Here is a 17,981-nt window from a genome sequence, read left to right on the forward strand (position 1 = left end):
GTGGGGCCCGCATGACGTGGTATTGACTAGCCGACTAAACCTTACAGCTCTTCACTTGTTGGGCCTGTTTGAAGGCCCCGAGTCCTTAAACGGTCCGTTTATGGCTCTTTCCCTTTGGGCTTTCTTTGCTTCTAGAAGTACCTTTTTTTGGTAATTTTAATTTTTACTAACCATATTATTTGGTAGATTTTCAATATAATATTTACCATTTTTTTCCCATTTTATTTTTTGTGAATTTGGAGCATTGAAAAGGGCAAGCCTTGGCGTAAGGAAAAGTTTGCTCCTTTGTAAACAGAAGATCACATATTCGAGTCGTAGAAACAAAGCAGTGAACCTTTTTGCTTGAGGTTGCACTAGGAGTGCCTTGAATAAAAAAAAAAGTCAGGCTGGCAAACTTGTGTAAATTTTTATTGACAAGCATATCGTTTATGAAAGCACCAATTACAAAATAAAAATACTGATAAAATCAATAATATGAACATGCCAACACTTTATTTGGATTATTGATTTTGAATGGTCGGACAAGCATAGCGTATAGCCAATGTGATTAAGTCCACGCCTACCAAGTAATCCAAGTTTTATAAGTTTCAGTAATCTCATTATGTGCCTTTAATCAGACTCTAAATTGTAAACTAAACCTCTAATTTTCTCCGTTGGACATTACCTACCATTCAAAACCTACTTAAAAAATGAGAGGGAAAACCTAACATTCAATTCATACACCAGGTCAGTAGGACTAGTAGAGGGCGGAACCAATTCCTTATATCGTATCGTCAACCATCTACCTTCACAATCCAAATCACTCCAATCCACCATCTCAAACACCTTCATCTCCATTCTTATTCAAACGGATGATGAAAACCGATCTCGTCTGCCGCCTTAGAGTTTCCGGTGCAACCCCCGAAGGACATAAACCATTGAAGACGCCCATGGAAGCTCGCAGTCGCGGAACAAGGTACGCTTCTTCTGCCGAATCAAACTACTTCCTACATACAAACCTTTCCATGCAGTCTCAGCAAGAATCATTATATCCAAAGTATATAAAACTATCACAGATTGCACATTTCCGCATCTCATTCAAAAATACAAATGTCCGAAAATACTGATCGATCCCGAGTTCGGGAAATAGAACAAACTAACACACTTTACCTCCCAATCATACATAAAACACTGTTTTTTCAGCCCCCCTTTCCAATCAACAAAGCAACACCAGTCAGTCTGATTCAAGACAATCAAAATAAAAAGATCACGATTCTTACATATTTGACAATCCTTTAAAGCTACCATCCCCTGCTAAGAACCAACACTCAGTATCCAATAAAGCTGCTTCTGAAATCTTTTCCGCCTCTTTCCAATACTTCGTTCTCCCCATTCGGTAGATAAGCATTTCAATGTTGTGTACTGTAAGTCCATTCTTCGTTTTCTATCATCGGATGTTTCTCCATCATCTCAGCGAATCGGGTGATATTGTGTGATCCCACGCTTTGGAGGCAACTTCCTCAAAATGAAAAGGACCAAAGAAGAAGGCAATATCTCCACCAACTGCAAAGAACGCGCAAGGCCGCATGAAAACTTTTAAAGGCGAAGAATTGAAGATCCAATGAAGTTTAATGGGCAAGAAAAGATAGTTTAGCCAACAAAAATATGAACCACATGCTTACTAGGTAATATATAAAGTTTAGAACCGGGTGATTCAAAACATCAAGGTCAGCAGCTTCATCGAATGCATTGAAGCACATCTGCAGCACAAGAGAAGAATAATGGAAGCTTAAGTGAGGAAACAATAAATCAGATGCAACAATTCAGCTGTGGCTTTAACATCCAATCAAAATTTTGGTCGTATACTTGTGCACACACATGATATGTACCATCTATGTGGTTTTGATTGTTAAAACTTCGACCTACTTAAAAACATCAAACTTCCTCAAGTTCAAGGATTAGTAGGTGGAATCCAAAAAAATTCAAGCACTTACCATTATGCATCTGACAAGGAAACATGTAAAACATATGGTTGTCACATAGCCAACCTGTCAAATTCAAAAGACACAAAACAAAAGGAAAGTAAGTACATCTGCGATGAGAACTTACGGGTCCTCAAAACAATCTTTTTCAAGTCTTTACCTCCTGCAGCTTCTTACGTCGTCCTTTTGATTCTACAGGAAATCTCTGCAACATCAAGAAGAGTCTGCCGGCAACAACAGCATTAGAACATTGCCCAAATAATCAGTGGACAGGTAAAATTAACTATAGCCTGCACAAGATACTAATCTTCTGAAAGTAATGACATTCCATCACATTAAGGGGATGGTGCAACACAGACGTTTCATCCCTCACCCATCTTACAGGTGCCCAAAATAAATCATTCAAACATCATGAGAGCCATACCTCCCTAAACGACAAAAACCTTGGAGACTAACAAAGTATAGAGGGAGTGAGGAAGACGTAGAACCGTTTTTTCTAGTATAGAGGGAGTGAGGGACAAAGAATTCAGTGGCAGCTGCACATAAGTAACACAACAGGCAATATGACAACTTTCTATGGATCCATCATGTATGATGCATTTATGAAACTATAATTGTTCAAGAAGCCTCAGTATAGTGCTTATTTGTTTCAATTATTTGCTCTTCTGGGCAAGAAAACATTGGCAGGAACATCATATCTATTGAACTTAGGCCACAGCTTCCATGCATCTTAAATGTCCTGATGTGTGATGTTGGTCATGTAGGCCAAACACGGTATGAATTTGATTCAAACAAGTAAAGTTATGCGGAGGTAAGTGAATTCCAGTTATTTTTTTTTGTTACAATTTTGCAAGTCAGATGTTTCATATGTCCAAAAAACAGCAGCAAACAACCAAATGCAGAGCAATTACCTTCCACCATATAGAAGAAACCCAAGGGCTGCGAATAAGGACACACCTGCAAGAATGTGTCTTAGAATAACAGATTATCAAGATAAACTACATATCTTCAAAACCTATATGTGCTCAGTGAAAATACCTGCAAAGAACATCTTAGATAAGGTGAGCAGAACTGGGATAGGCTTCCACCATAATATCAACCACATAGCAATCTGTAACAAGTAAACCAAAACAAAAATACTATTAGATGATATCAGTAGCATTCCCAACATGTAAACAAGCAACTCCCAGATACTTCACAGTAGTAACCATCAATATGCATAGAAGTATAGAACTACGCAGAAGCATACCACATAGGCGTACTACAATAAGAATAATCAGTACCATATCAATTATAATGAATATCCAAAAAGTAGTCAATGGTCCTACTTCAGCCTGGTACCCCTAACCACTCTGAAACAATCCCCAAATTATTACTATAATTTCTGAAATTTTGAATTCAAATAGTCAAAGTTCCTACTTCAAACGGGTACCCCAAAACACTCTCTCCACTGTCCAGTGAAACAATCCCCAAACTATTTACTATAATTTCTGATATTTTGAATTCACCAAGACCAATATTTTGATGTATTTTCAGAGTTTCAATTCAACTCATACATAGGTGGAAATGAGCAGAAACTGTTTTTGACATAATGGGTGGCAAACATGAAAGCTTAACCTAGCAAGACTTTGCAAGAGTGAGAACATGATAGGGTGGAATGACAGTAATTCCCTACATATTGAGGTTTGGATACCAGTGGTTAAGCATAGATTTCATGCAAACGGGTGAGTAGGAGCTTAAAATGATATATTTGTGCGCATGGGTGTTTGTCCACAAAGAGAGTGAGGAAGATGATCATCATTTGCATGATGTCACAGAGAGAGAGAGAGAGAGAGAGAGAGAGAGAGAGGAATGATTCCGTTATAGAATATGCAAGTATAGAAAAAGGGAAGGAATGGAAACTGCTTCAACTTTAATTTTATTTCCCTTTTAAGGAAAATAAAAATACAGCATGATTTAGTTCACCTTTCCATCTTCCAAAATAATCTTAAAGTTAGGTGGAATAATATTAGTATAATGTGAAGACTCTTAGTTAATGAGTTTATTAGCAAGGACCTTGAGCAAAGGTCAATTCCAAATAATATGCACGTACACATAGGAGCAGTTTTCTTGCTTTTATAACATTATATAACATGTCAAATGAGAAGGAGACGGCAGGGAAAAGGGAACACACCCTATTGATGCTATATCTAAATCATCCCATTCTTTTCCCTCCCATGCAAAAAAAAAAAGCATATAACGGAAAGATATGGATCTGATTGTAAACCTAATTATCCCGCATAAATGAGTTATATATTCCGAGCCAGCATGATATTTAACAAGGGGTGTGCTATCCACACATCCTTTTTTACTTCTCACACACCCCTTGTTAATTTTTGTCCGTTGATCTTCTTCAATTCATCCAATCCGACGGCCAAAAACCAAAAAGGTGTGAGAAAAGTAATAAGGGGTGTGTGGATATCACACCCCTTTAACAAAACCACACCCTTGGGTGCTTCCAGTCAACTGTAGGTCAAAGCATAAAGAATGCACACACCTAACAAAACCATTACCCTGCTACCTTTTATTTACTTTCTTGCATTTCACAATATCTAAAAAAAAACCTCGATAAACCCCTTGGGTGCTTCCAGTTAACGTAAGCTAAACCATAAAGAAATTCTAAAACACTAACATGCCACTCCTGTTGAATATCGTTTATCCTCCCAAACTTAGTAACTTTATCTAAATTACTTTACTTTCTCTGAGCCCTTAGAACCCATTGAACATATCTATCAGTTTTAATTGCTCGATTGTCATCTGGTTGCACCTATATTTCATCAATATACATTAACAAAAAGTTCTTAGGAATCATATTCATGAAAGGGATCTTGTGTAAATATAAAGAAGGTTTCTTCAGAAACTCTTCAACAGCACTGTTTACAGGGCCAGGGTCCTACATATAATCAAAAAATTCTACATACACGTGAATAAAAGAAATATATAAACAAATATGGCAAAAAGAAAGATTAAGATGAATGTAATGCTCTATTCAGAACCATGACTTGCTTCCCTGTTGAAGAATCCAACTCCAAAAGCTCCCTTTTGTGGGGACTTAAAGTGAAACAGTTGAGTAGAAATTTCACCTGAATCACATAAACCACAGCATTGACAGTCAAGAAGCTTGGCCTCAGTCCATCCGTAGAAACAGTGCGTGCCTGTTCAATTTACACACAAGGGTTGTAATCAAACCACTTTAATCCAAAACCACCCGCACAAAAGAAATCATATACATGGAGCACTTGAAATGAAATATAACCTGATAGTAAATTTCAGCCCAGAAAAGAACCAAGAGCGCATAGGTAGTGAAGAAGGCAAGACTCGGCATATCAAGCAAGATATGTTGGACAATCTGCCAGGAAAAAAAATTAACTTAGCAGCTATTAAGAACAACTAAAGTTAAGAAAATGGCACCGACGATAGAATTCAACCTCTGGATGCAGCTTCTGCACTTGCCGGCGGAACACAAACACTGCTGATCGAACTACAAGAATATCAAAAAGAGATAAATAAGTAAACACTTGCACACAACGCATAATCAAGAATGCAATTAAAATCCTGAAACCGAACCAGCCACGATAAATAAGATACAAACCTCCATTGACAACAAAATTAAGAAAGTGGAATACTTTCTGCGTGGTCCAACCGTACTCCGGCACTCTCAATTGTATCCGAATCAATTGAACCTAGTATTGCATAAATACACCAAATTAACATATAATTCTTCACCAAATTTCTACATTAATCTTGAAAGTAATAAATTTCTACATTAATCTTGACATTAATAACAGTACACGATAGAATTAAACATAAACACATACACAACTCCAAAGTGCTCGTATCTTTTCCTTCAAATTCGAAGCAACCAAATGAAAACTACAAATCCTAGCATTCAAGATTCAGAATTCAGCTCGACAAATTAAAATCGTCACTTACAGATAACAGATGTATAAATATATACATACATATATACAAATAGACAAAGATATACATAGAGATTGAGACAAATACCAGGGCAACGACGGCGACGAGACCGTAGAGAATAGCGAGGGCATGAAATATGCGGTTTTGCCAAATAGGGGAGGCATTGATGTCGTGCCACCAACTCGATGCGTCTCTCAGGTTGTACGCTATCACCGCCGACTCCACCACCCCGACTCCGCCGCCGCCGCTACGCGCCATTCGAACCTCCACCAATTCCTACTTTTTTATTTAGTTTTTTTTTTACCAAATTTTTACTCACTTTTCTGAATCCTAAAACCGAAGAGGTTGTCTGAGAATTGAGAAACGATATTGCATTCGCCCCGCGAGAAAGCGAAGAAGAAATAGAGAAGGAACCAATCAAAATCCAAACCAATTTAAATTCAATCGCCAACCCTTTTTTCTTCTTTATTTTCTTTTTCTTTTGTTTTCCTCACGTGAAACTGAAAATTACAAAACGGCCGGCAAAAATATGAGAATCCGAGCCCGAAGCGGAGGTGTGGGTTGTTGGGCTTTCTACATTTATGGGCTTGGTGCTGTTGCCTCTCCAACTTCGATTTATTTGGTCCTTATCTGTCTTTTCAACCGGGTTACATTTACACGCGTGACGCGTACGCTCGTCCTGCCGAAACGGCAGATTGTAGACGCTTGCGGGATAGCCACCTCCATCGTGAACAGCCATTTAATATCTTTATGATACTTATCCAATCATATTTTACAATATTTTCTCTCGATCTATTTTGTGAGGATTCTCTTCGGATATATTTTGTAGGATCTTAGGAATCCTTATATCTTAATCGTTCATTATATATGGTGCAGTCAATTTTCGTCAGATATTATTTTTTGTTTAATTTTAAATAAAAAAAGTAAAATAATTTCTGGCTGCACGATACACTATAAATGGTTAAGATATGTGGATCTTAATCCAAATGGGATCCAATTATATATTATAGCATCTTTAGATTTCAAAATGTTTATTTTAGCATTAACAGTATAAATAATGTAATAATATTTCAACTAATAAACGAAATTTAACATGAATTGACAGCATTCACTTTTTTGCCAGATTTACAACACTTCATAACTTCATATTTTACTAACATTTGTTTACACACTTTATGTGTATAAACACATTTTTTTAGAAAATGAGAAGGGGAGAGAGAGAGAGAGAGAGAATGGGGAGTAGAAGGTTTTTGTTTTTGGTTTTTTTTAATTATTTTATTTTATAAATATTGAAGATATTTTAGCATCACATGTAGGTGAAGCTTGAATAAAAAACGGTAAAATTTGGACTTGTGAAATTACATTATTGCCCATCATTTTTTTTATAGAAGACTAATTTATCTTTTCACCCGGATTTCATTAATTAGTAGAGATAATTAATTATTAAATGTTATATCCTTTTAATTCTATTATTATTTTTGTTTTAAAACATTTATTATAATTATTTTATGTAATCTCTATTAATTAATAAAACTCTATTTGTCAACCAAAAGATGATGAAAATACAACTTAGTCTTCTATCACATAAAAAAATATGATGGGCAATAATGTAATTTCACAGGTCTAAATTTTACTGTTTTTTTTATTAAAGTCTTACCTACAGATGATGTTAAAATATCTTTAATATTAAAATTTAAAAAAAAAACTTACCACTCCCCCCACGTTCTCTCTCTCTCCCCCCCCCTCCCTCTCTCCTTCTCATTTTCTAAAAAAATGTGTTCATACAAAAAAAATGGTAGGCAAATGCTAGTAATAATTAAACATACACATCAGTTGAAGAACAAAATATTAAAAAATGTCAAAATACCATTGTTTAATTTTAATTTTATGTTTAAATTTTGACAGTTATTTTAAAGGAAAATTTTGAAAGAGGTCTAATTTTATAGCTCATCTTTTGAAATATGTCTAATTTTTAGTGACTTTTGACTTTTGAAATAAGTCCAATTTTTAGTCCAATTGAACCCATATCAAAAGACCCCTTTTTTAAACTAATTTAAAAGCCTCTACATGGGTACATTTAGGCTACTTTGGTGAGAATTGGACGATAGTAGGACCAAATATGTATTAAAGTATGATAGTCGCGTTTAAGCTTTATGTCACACACATTTTGAAAGAAATTGACACTAAAATAAAAGTTTATATCTCAAATAATGTTAAAAATGGTCAAACCCAACATTCTAAGTTTGACCGTCCAGGTGGTACCAAATGAGTAAATGAAGTTTTGGGGGCATGTGGCCAACTGACGGATTTTGAACGGCCAAAAGAGAAGAAGAAGCCCAATTGGTGTTATTGCCTCATTAAATTTCAGCTTGTCATCTAAAGAATGTTTGCATATCATCAATTCAATGCATACGCAACTCACCAAGTGAAAAACTTTGTGTTGTTTCATGTCTTGAAAATTTCGTTTCGGGCACATTATTGCATATGTTGTACAACTCTTAAATGGTTTTAGTCATTGCAAGGTTATTTGGCCCGCTCCATATATAAGGTGGCTCACAGGTTGACTAGATTGGGTTTAATTCTCGATACTTTGATAGCTTGGTTCGACGAACCTTCTGATTTAATAACAGACCTTTTAATTGAGAATGGTAATCAATAAAAGTCTCTGATTTAGTTAGTACTAGAAATATTCAATAAAAATTGAATTTAATTCGGTGTGATGTGAACTTTTACATTCTTTAACAAAAAATCATGAATTGATAAATTGTAAGTACATTAAAGACTCATCATCCGCACAATATTTCCAACAATGTCACGAGAGGACCGTATGTATTTGGAGACCGATCATCTAACTGTAAACATCAACGGTCTTGTAAGGTAAAACTTGTTCTAATCAGTTAACCCTACCGAGCATCTTTTGCTTGCGACGGTGTCTATCAAGCCATCAAAAAAACAAGATCTCTTCTGCATTGGGATCCTGGGCAGACACAAGGCCCATCCCACGCCCAAATTATATAAAAAAAATAGAGCATCCAATGCCTATTGGTTCCTAATTAGAACCCAGATTTTCTCCGGATCTAATGATTATGAGCCTAAGGATCAAATGATTCTGACGGTTAAAATTTGATTCAACGATTATAAATAGGAGGTTCATTTAAAAATTATAATAATTATAAATGTTAGATTAAATTTTAACAGTTCGAATCATTAGATTCTTAAGTTTAGGATCATTAGATCGGAGAGGTTATGGTTTCCCTAAATTAGTGATAGCTCTATTTTTCGCAACTGGTTTTGATTCCTGTGTTGTGTCAAACCAATTAAAGCGGAGGGAGCTAAAAGTGGACTATTTTCAGAGGGTCCAAAGCCTTTACGTTGTCTGCAAGAATCAATAGTTTCCTGAAAAAGTGAAAGACCGACTGACTGCGACCTGACTTTCCTTCCTTCCCCCACTCACTGCAGTCTGTGTACGACCCTCAGTCACTCTCTGCAACTCACAAGGTCCTCAAAACAGGCAAAAGCAAGCTCACCCACCCACGCATTCATTCATTCATTCATTCATTTATTCTAGAGAGAGAGAGAGAGAGAGAGAGGACGATTGAGTGAAATTCTACATCAACACATTGAGTTGCATGATATTATCACCCCCTTCCATGGATTACGAAAGGATCCAAAAACCTCAGGTGTCGCTCTCTCTCTCTCTCCTTTTTTTTCCCAGCACAATGTTTTCGTTTTTTTTGTTTTAACTTTTTACTTCTCACATTCCTTCGTTTTCAAATTTATTGTGCAAAATCCAACATGTCATTCTCTTATCTCAAAAACCCATTATTTTGTCTCTGTCGATTTCACGAATATGCTTCAAAGATTTTAATTAGCTTTCTCATTTATTGGGTACAAAAACAAAGACCCATTTTTGGGTTTATCGGATTGCTTATTGGGTATATGAAAGTGCAGGTGGGAGGTGGGGGATTTTCACCAGGGAAGCTGAGGAGTATGCTACTGGGAGTGGAGAAGAAGAGGAAGGAAAAGGAGGATTCTGAATCTGCATTCACTCTCAGATCTCAGCCTCCTGACTTTGATGATCAAGCTGGTTAGCTCTTAATTTTTTCCTTTTTTAATTAATCAGTGATTATTTGAATCTTAGATTTCTTAGTCTCTGAATTAAGCTACTGGGTCAAGTGGCGATTCCGGTTTATTAGAAAGTAGTCAAATTTAAGTAGTGAACGATTGCTTGATGCATTTGTACCAGCCTAACTAAACTTAAAACTTTGTCATTTCAGTTGGGTTGCTGCGAAAAAAAAAAAAAATGGATGTTCTTACCCTTTGGATGTTTGACTGGATTCTTGCAGGGGGTGGTGGTTCTGATGACTGTAAAGATGTAGATGTTGTGAGTGTTCTTCCCAAATGCTCGACTTCGAATGCTGCTGACTCATTAGGCTCGAAGATGGGTAGTGACCGGCGATTGAAGGATAGCGCATCAGTCAATTCAAGAATTAGGAACCAAGAAGACCCTTCATTAGATTATGATAGTGGGCATGATGCAATGGGTGTGTCCTCATCCATGTTTGAGTTTCAGAAGGCAGAGCGTGCCCCACAAAGGGTGCCTCTTGCGCCGTTCTCCAAACCAGCACCGTCCAAATGGGATGATGCTCAGAAATGGATAGCAAGCCCAACTTCGAACCGGCCAAAGATGGGGCAGGCTCAAATGCAGGGTGGGCAAGGAGTTGGATCGCGAAAGGCTGGTAGCTTTGGTTATGGGAGTAAACAATTGAGCACAAAGGTTGTTGTTGAAGTTCCAGATCAAAAAGTAGATATTTTTGAAGAACCAGATACGAAGCGAATTGACACAAATCAATCTAAGATGGAAAGTGGAGGGCAGAAGTATGTAAGTTGGGAGAATGATCCATACCCCATTGCCGATTCATATGGCAAATCAGTGCTCATGGTTGAGAACTCTGTCGGAGAGTCAGCAAGTAAGAATTTGGTTTTCTTGTTTACTTCAGTTGAGATTCTTGTTTCATGACTGCATCATTATTTATAGAATAAGATGTTCAGCACTATAAATCAAGCTAATGCCTAGCGGGAATTTCACTTGGTTCAGTGTTCTAGAATGTTTTTTTTACACTTTCGGTCACTCGCACAGATCTTCGATACAACTTTTTGATACATTACCATTTTATTATTGAAATCCATGCTTAATAGGAACTGAGTCGGTTTCCACCATGTCCTTACTGGAGTCTGGTGTGGGAAATTATTTGAAGAACTATGGGTTGTTCTTGTGTTATATCATATCGTTAAGTGAGGCCTACCAGAAAGTAACTGCTTTTATAATTGTTTATAACACTCACCGATCTTCCTGCCTTCTCGTAAATTAACTTTACAAAGTGAGCTTTAGGCGACCATTTGGAACTAACTAGCTGCACAATTTGCATATGATTTTCACAGTCAATCTTAGCCAGCATGATTCTTCTACAGCATTTCATGGAACAACCACATTTATTCCTCCTCCTTCAACCGCAAGATCTGTCTCAATGAGAGATATGGGTACAGAGATGACACCTATTGCTAGCCAGGAACCCTCCAGGACTGGAACTCCCGTGGGGGCAACAACACCGATTCGCAGTCCTACTAATTCAAGGCCATCAACTCCTAGCAGAGCTGCACAAGCTTCACCTCCGATCAACCAGAATCCTAACAAGGAGTTGTCTGAGAAGGAGTTACAAATGAAAACTAGGAGAGAGATAATGGTTCTTGGGACACAGTTGGGTAAGATGAACATCGCAGCTTGGGCTAGCAAAGAGGAGGATAAGGGTGCATCCACGTCACAGAAAACTGCCTTGGAAGAACAACCAGGGAAAAGCATTGTTGAGACACGTGCAGCAGCATGGGAGGAAGCTGAGAAAGCCAAGTATATGGCTAGGTTAATTCACATCCCCTTCTTTTGTTTCTTTTTTGTACAGTATCCATCTCTTACCACTGTAACTGGATTGTTAGATAATGACACTCGATTTTTAGGGACAATTGTTATTTATGCTGCATTTTCAAATTGTGGAATGATCATGTGTCCATGACTGCAATTATCCAGGTTCAAGCGTGAAGAGATGAAAATACAGGCTTGGGAAAATCATCAGAAAGCAAAAACAGAAGCTGAGATGAGGAAAATAGAGGTACTTATAGTAGCTTTCTGTTGGAAATCTTCTTGTTGTGGCAGCCATTCTCTATTTCTAATCTTGTATTATATTTTCTCTTTTCATTATGTTTAAGAAAATATTATCAAGTAATATCCAAACTTCCGTTAGACAACAAGATAATAGCCAAATTAGGTCACCCGTGTTGGATTAATCTCTAAAATTGTAAGATTATAGCTAACCTGGAACATAAAGACTGACCATGCTAAACTGCAAGACATTGGCTCCTGATGAAGAGTTCCAGTCTCTAGGGCTTCTTCGGTTCTTCCCCTAAAATCCTTGAGTACCTGCTTATTGTGACATAATGCAATGTGGACGTGTTGTGTGAGAACTTAAGGTCTTTCTTTTCACAACTAAAAATGTGAACAGTAGGCCAGCCTTCGATCGGGTTGAGTTTTTCGGGCCACCTAGTTATTTATGACATATATCTTGTTAATTGTTTACTTATTTGCTCAAATACATTATAATCTATGAATTCCCTTGGAACCTGTGCAGTTTATTGAAACTAACAGTTGTTGCTTCCAGGTAGAGGTCGAAAGGATAAGAGGACGCGCTCATGGCAAGCTTATGAATAAGTTGGCAGCTGCAAGACATAAGGCTCAAGAAAAGCGAGCAGCAGCGGAGGCCAGGAGAAACCGGCGAGCAGCGAAAACAGAACATCAAGCAGAGTACATTCGCAAAACCGGTCGCATCCCGTCCTCGTTTTGGTGTTGGGGTTGGTGCTCTTGATATCGGAACCACATTCTGCAAATGTATGTCCATGTTAATGTAAAAACCCAAAAACTTTATCTGGCTTAACCTATGAATGTCGGAAAGTAAAGTACTCAAGTGTAATTATCGTCAACATGGCGAAGGGTAATGCTGTCACTTTGCTTAAAATATTTTGTTTGTTCTTTCCACCTAAAAAGGGTAATATTGGCATTTCACTGTTTCGACGAATGTGGATTCTGATTTAAAAAAAAAAAAGAAAGAGAGATCGGATCTTCTTTGTGAGAATTTCGGAAATTCTTCAATCACATTCGTTCATCGTACATTATTCGATCAGTTTTTATCAGGTATTATTTATATTCAATTTTGAATAAAAAAAATTTACAATTATTTCTGATCGTACGATGTAGATGAACAGATGTGATTGGAGCATCATTCTAAAACAAAATGGTTTTCACCGTGGTTGTGGGACCCATGAAGGAATAAAAAGATAAGCACCCAGTTTACAATTTATTGCTTCCGAAAGGCATCGATGTCCGGTCTTCCGAAGTGAACCAAACACAAACGAAACCACTTTGCCAAACAAAAAACTTGCGTATCTATGTCACAAAATAACAAACACGTAAGTCACGATGTCACCTGAAGTACTTACCACAATGATTACAATGATATGAGTTGTCTCCTTGGCTTGGCTGGAATGCGTATTGAAATTATTTTAATTTTTAATTTTTTATGCGTTTGCAAAATATGAGTATTAAGGTTGTTTTGATTTTTGACTTACCTTAGAATATGCGGGATAAAAAAAAAATATGTAGATTTCACATGAAGTTTAGTGATCCAATAAGTAAAACGATCGTAAATTGTATTATTTAACTTTCACTGAGCAGTGCTTGGGAACGAATTCCAAACCCATATTCTGTATAACACATCATGGTTTAATTCTTGGTGTCGGTAAATCACATGATGGTGCCTAGGAGGAGGTTGAAATGCTTCTATGAGTCTTCCATGCCCCTTTAGGGTGGACTGTCATGGTGATGTTATTAGCTGGTTTTTTTTTTTAAGAAAAAAAATTGTATTGTTTAAGAAGAGTATTTGAATTATGTTTACTTAGCATACACTTAACACATTTAAATTTACTTCATAATATGAGTATTTGAATTATCTCTTTCATTATTTCAAACTTTTCATTTGCTTACATATGAGTATGACATTCTACACATTTACATATGGAATAAAAAACAAAAATATGGCTGTCACGTTAGGGTTTAAAGTCGAAAACTTATTTGCACTTAGATTGATATTAGAAGAATAGTGAAGTCGGTTCCCATTTTTCCTAACCACCTCGATTGACAATTAATAATTTTTTTTCCTTTCTAAATAAGTAAACATGTTACTCTTCGTATACACGACTTCTATTCATAATATCAACTATTTCAAATACATAAACATAAGTAAACGAAATTGGAAAGTGTCCTCTTAGATTTAGAAAAAAATAGAGTGGGTGTGGTGAGAAATATGTGCAATATAAAGGACCCCAATATAAACACCCTATTGCAAATTTTATCATACTATCAAATTTTTATTTCTTTTAAATAAATAAAAAAAACTAAGGCTTAGCTTAAATCCTCATCATCATATCATACCCCCAAACACTTCCTCGTTCTCTCAATCTCTCTCTTTCTCAGATCTTTGTGGCGGCTCTTCTTCAAGATTGGATCGGCCTCTCCCCCCCTCTCTCTCTATCTTGGAATCGATCTGATTCCGTCACGGTCCGCCGGAGTCTCAACCCAATAGTCGCCATGGTAGTCGGCGCACAACCACAGCAGCAGCAGCAGCTACAACAGAAACCGCCGCAGCAGCCGGAAACTTCGGCCGAAGAGGAGCCCTTGAAGAGGAACACCGATTGCGTCTACTTTCTCGCCTCGCCTCTCACCTGCAAAAAGGTTTGCCCTTTGTCTTGATTTGAGTTTTGTTCTGGGTATCCTCGCTTTCAATTTTAGGGTTTTAGGTTTTCGTTTCTGGTAAGATTTTTTGGGATGGGCCGAAATTGTGGTGTAATTTCGGCTATAAGTTTCAGATTTACATTTTTTTCATGCATTGGAATTAGGGTTTCTGGATATGTTTGATGCAATGAATTTCTTTAGGTTAAAGTATGTTCCTTTGGGTAATCTTGATTTTCCTAGTCTTAAAAGAAAATGATATAAACCATTGTCTCAAATTTATTTGTATAGCACAAGGGCTAATTATGTTAAATTGCTGCCAGAATATGTATGTGATAAGTTTGTTAGAATCAATCATGGTTTCGAGGCCTTGAAATCTCGATGAGCTTGCTTTAAGGGCTGATTTAATTAATCTATGAGAAGCCTTATTTCGAGTGAATATATGTTAGAACATGGTTCTTGCAGCTCAAAATTAATCCCCTTTTTCATAGTTTGGCGCATGTTAAATTTTTTCGTTAGCCTGCTTGATTGCATTGTCTCTGTTACTTTTGATTCTGAGCTGGGAAAAGTTAGTTTGTTACATAATATGGAGTATACTTCAGTCTCCTTATGTCAAGTCTCTTTATGTCACAGGGGATGCTGTTTTTTTTTTTTTTTTTTTTTTCAGTTTAGTTTTTGGTGGTTATCATTTGATACGTGGCTTAGTGGATTCCTGTGTTTGTTATTTGAAGTGTCTTATGTAAAGCCAAAAAGCATGTTTCTGTACTAACATACCATCAGTACTGTTTTGATTTCCTTCGTGCTAACCTCATTGATGCCCTATTGACAGGGAAGTGAATGCGAATATAGACACAGTGAGTATGCCCGGGTCAACCCCAGGGATTGCTGGTACTGGTTGAATGGCAGTTGCTTGAATTTGAAATGCGCATTTCGGCATCCAGTAAGTCTCTTCTCTCTCTTATTTTATTTCATGTTTAAACCTGTATAAGAACGTTCCTTCTTGCCTGTTACCACCACCACCTTTGTCTGACATTGTCTCTGACCATCTATTTTTCCTGTACAGCCGCTTGATGGCTTGTTAGGAAGCCCGGCAGCAAATTCTGCTGGACCTTCCTTGCCTCTATCACATCCTGTGGCTACGTCTACAACGCCTGCAATTCATGCTGCTTATAACCCAAGTAAACAAGCAGTCCCCTGTATTTTCTTCCAAAAGGGGCAATGTTTAAAGGGTGACAGATGTGCCTTCTCTCATGGACCAAATCCTATGGCTAGTAGTAAAGTTCTACAGGCACCAGCTGCTGCCCACGGTACTGAGCCTTCAGGTCTTAAGAAGGCCTTCGGTGGCCTTCAAAAGTGCACTCAAGAGTTGAAGGTTCCCATGGTAAGTGCCATGAAGTCTGTTGGATTGCCTCCTGAAGCCAAACCTGCTCCAAAAATTCCAACTGCTCCAATTAGAAATGGAGTTAGCATTGAGAGGAATGTATCATCAACTAAAGCATTGGATGATGAGGCTCTCAGATACAAGGCAACAAGTGTTCCGCCTGTTATCAACGGAGGCTCTACAAGTCAGGCCAATCATTTGCTTCAGGCTCATGTTTCAGACGATCATGGTTTTCAAAATGGGAAGGATGCTGATGAGCATTTGAGGGAGTCTTCTCCTGGATTTGATGTTCTTGTAGATGATGAGCACGGAGATTCTGATTACTACCACGGCGAAGAACGGTTTGGAAGAAGAAGAGGTCATGAGGGAAGGAACTTGAATTCTGTGAACGAATATGATTTGGACCGTCCCGTTGATCACACTTCAATGGCTGATGTCGATCGAGAAAGGTTTTGTGACCCATATGATCCTTATGATCGCATGCAAGGGCAGTACGCATGGGACCAGCATAGGGTTTCATCTGAGAGACAATTAGTGGGTCCTGCTCGTCTTGAGAGGAGGGGTTATCACAAATCTGAGAGTCCGGAGAACATTGCTGAGTTAGATCTGCGACATCGTTTATCCAAGCATAGGAGGGTAAACGGTCTGAGAACCATTGTCAGCCATGATTATGCAGTGGACGGCCATGTTGAGGAGCGGAACAACCGTCCTCGTAGGGATTCACAGCAGTTGCCCCCACACGAGGGCTCCCGTAGTAGTCGTCTTCATGGTAGAATAAAGATTCCAGGCGGGTCTTCTCCCGTCAATGGTAGTGACTTGCGCCAAGAAAGGGAAGTTGACAGAGCTAGAAGTAGAGGCAGATTGTCACCCGGGAGGCCACAGATATCCTCTCATCAAGGAAGGCTTAGAGACAGAATAAAAGGAAGGGTAGAAGAGGACTACTCTAATGAGAGGAGAAATTTTGGCGCTTCTCGTGTTAGGGGAGAGATAATGGATGATCGAGGTGATGACTTTTCTCGTCCAAAGCGTCTTCCAGAGCTGAAAGTTGTGAAAGATGCAGAAAATAAGGAGCAATCTTACCTTGGAAAACGGAAAAGTGTGATGGATAATTATCAACAAGCGGAAGGTGATCTGTCATTTGAAGGGCCAAAGCCTCTCAGTGAAATTCTCAGGAGGAAGAGAGAAGCTGAAGCAGCAGCTTCTGGAAGCAGGAAATCATCTGCCCACAATAAACGAGGCAATAATAATCAGAGAGAAAGCAGGGAGAGCGATCCAGGCGACTCCCAGACTGCGGTTACAGAGGTGAATAACAGTCTGCCCACTGCGGCGAAGGAAGAGCCCAAGTTGGCAACGGCCGATGCGGTTGGAACTGAAGATGAGAAAATTGACGTGGTTCATGGTCAGTCTTCAGAAGGACATGAGGCTGAAGAGGGTATGATTTATGAGGAGGAAAACGAAATCGAAGGTGAAGATCAGAGAGAAGGAGAGTATGATTACGAGCAGGGGGACGAGGGTGACTATAATTATGAAGGTGAAAATGCAGAGGGCGAAGAGGAATACCTGGAAGAAGACGAAGACGGGGATGACTTTGCTAAGAAGATTGGTGTCGTGTTTTCGTGATTGGGCAAAGGGGATGATGGAAAAGCAACGGAACGAGGATGACGGCTCTTCCATAAATAGTGTGGAGGACCTTCCAAACCTAATTTAGGTGGTTGGTTCCTGATTAAGTAAAACCATGGATGCTCGGGTTTCTTAGTAGAATTAGGGATTAGCAGGCCTTTTTGCCTCTGTTATGACAATCGAAACATTTTCGTTCTACTTAAAATCTGATTTAATGGGATTTTTT

The 17,981-nt window shown here is 38.1% G+C and overlaps 3 protein-coding genes and 1 long non-coding RNA gene across 10 annotated transcripts; 3 read left to right on the forward strand and 1 right to left on the reverse strand.

Annotated features, from left to right (window-relative positions):
- The first annotated feature begins 759 nt into the window (after positions 1–759).
- On the forward strand, positions 760–9,263 carry LOC126607655 (uncharacterized). Of its 5 annotated transcripts, none has more exons than XR_007617684.1 (3): positions 772–955; positions 2,160–2,772; positions 9,245–9,263. It is a non-coding gene; the product is annotated as an uncharacterized LOC126607655 (long non-coding RNA). The 5 variants fall into 5 exon arrangements; XR_007617685.1 differs by lacking the exon at positions 9,245–9,263 and adding an exon at positions 8,444–8,462; XR_007617686.1 differs by lacking the exon at positions 9,245–9,263 and adding an exon at positions 8,177–8,195.
- On the reverse strand, positions 1,040–6,450 carry LOC126607651 (protein TOM THREE HOMOLOG 1-like). Its single transcript, XM_050275331.1, has 11 exons — positions 6,009–6,450; positions 5,593–5,683; positions 5,429–5,481; positions 5,257–5,349; positions 5,084–5,155; positions 3,000–3,072; positions 2,873–2,918; positions 2,122–2,185; positions 1,974–2,027; positions 1,662–1,739; positions 1,040–1,542 (listed from the first exon to the last, which is right to left on the reverse strand). Exons 1-11 carry the CDS (start codon positions 6,177–6,179, stop codon positions 1,450–1,452), a joined length of 888 nt encoding a protein of 295 aa, XP_050131288.1. The 5' UTR covers positions 6,180–6,450; the 3' UTR covers positions 1,040–1,449.
- A 117-nt stretch (positions 9,264–9,380) lies between the features above and the next one.
- On the forward strand, positions 9,381–12,985 carry LOC126607646 (uncharacterized). Of its 3 annotated transcripts, XM_050275325.1 has the most exons (6): positions 9,381–9,601; positions 9,873–10,008; positions 10,268–10,891; positions 11,364–11,838; positions 12,004–12,085; positions 12,632–12,985. In XM_050275325.1, the coding sequence occupies exons 1-6, from the start codon at positions 9,551–9,553 to the stop codon at positions 12,833–12,835; spliced, it is 1,572 nt and encodes a 523-aa protein (XP_050131282.1). In that variant the 5' UTR covers positions 9,381–9,550; the 3' UTR covers positions 12,836–12,985. The 3 variants fall into 3 exon arrangements, with proteins under 3 accessions (XP_050131282.1, XP_050131280.1, XP_050131279.1); XM_050275323.1 differs by lacking the exon at positions 9,381–9,601 and having other exon boundaries at positions 9,700–10,008; positions 11,394–11,838; XM_050275322.1 differs by lacking the exon at positions 9,381–9,601 and having other exon boundaries at positions 9,704–10,008.
- A 1,435-nt stretch (positions 12,986–14,420) lies between these two features.
- LOC126607643 (zinc finger CCCH domain-containing protein 17-like) lies at positions 14,421–17,975 on the forward strand. Its single transcript, XM_050275319.1, has 3 exons — positions 14,421–14,757; positions 15,584–15,694; positions 15,818–17,975. Exons 1-3 carry the CDS (start codon positions 14,614–14,616, stop codon positions 17,753–17,755), a joined length of 2,193 nt encoding a protein of 730 aa, XP_050131276.1. The 5' UTR covers positions 14,421–14,613; the 3' UTR covers positions 17,756–17,975.
- Positions 17,976–17,981: the final 6 nt, after the last annotated feature.

The sequence above is a fragment of the Malus sylvestris genome, chromosome 16 (genome assembly GCF_916048215.2).
Source record: "Malus sylvestris chromosome 16, drMalSylv7.2, whole genome shotgun sequence".
NCBI classification, from domain to species: domain Eukaryota; kingdom Viridiplantae; phylum Streptophyta; class Magnoliopsida; order Rosales; family Rosaceae; genus Malus; species Malus sylvestris.

What these genes read in the sequence shown, in the direction of transcription:
- LOC126607651 (XM_050275331.1), bottom strand. Translation starts at nt 6,179, where the DNA reads ATGGCGCGTAGCGGCGGCGGCGGAGTCGGGGTGGTGGAGTCGGCGGTG. An exon ending in GGGCTGAAATTTACTATCAG is followed by an intron (nt 5,156 to 5,256) that starts GTTATATTTCAT and finishes TAAATTGAACAG; the next exon opens with GCACGCACTGTTTCTACGGA. An exon ending in CTGTGGTTTATGTGATTCAG is followed by an intron (nt 3,073 to 5,083) that starts GTGAAATTTCTA and finishes TACTTGTTACAG; the next exon opens with ATTGCTATGTGGTTGATATT.
- LOC126607646 (XM_050275322.1), top strand. Translation starts at nt 9,717, where the DNA reads ATGTCATTCTCTTATCTCAAAAACCCATTATTTTGTCTCTGTCGATTT. An exon ending in CTCTGTCGGAGAGTCAGCAA is followed by an intron (nt 10,892 to 11,363) that starts GTAAGAATTTGG and finishes TGATTTTCACAG; the next exon opens with TCAATCTTAGCCAGCATGAT. An exon ending in CTGAGATGAGGAAAATAGAG is followed by an intron (nt 12,086 to 12,631) that starts GTACTTATAGTA and finishes TGTTGCTTCCAG; the next exon opens with GTAGAGGTCGAAAGGATAAG.
- LOC126607643 (XM_050275319.1), top strand. Translation starts at nt 14,614, where the DNA reads ATGGTAGTCGGCGCACAACCACAGCAGCAGCAGCAGCTACAACAGAAA. An exon ending in CGCCTCTCACCTGCAAAAAG is followed by an intron (nt 14,758 to 15,583) that starts GTTTGCCCTTTG and finishes CCCTATTGACAG; the next exon opens with GGAAGTGAATGCGAATATAG. An exon ending in AATGCGCATTTCGGCATCCA is followed by an intron (nt 15,695 to 15,817) that starts GTAAGTCTCTTC and finishes TTTCCTGTACAG; the next exon opens with CCGCTTGATGGCTTGTTAGG.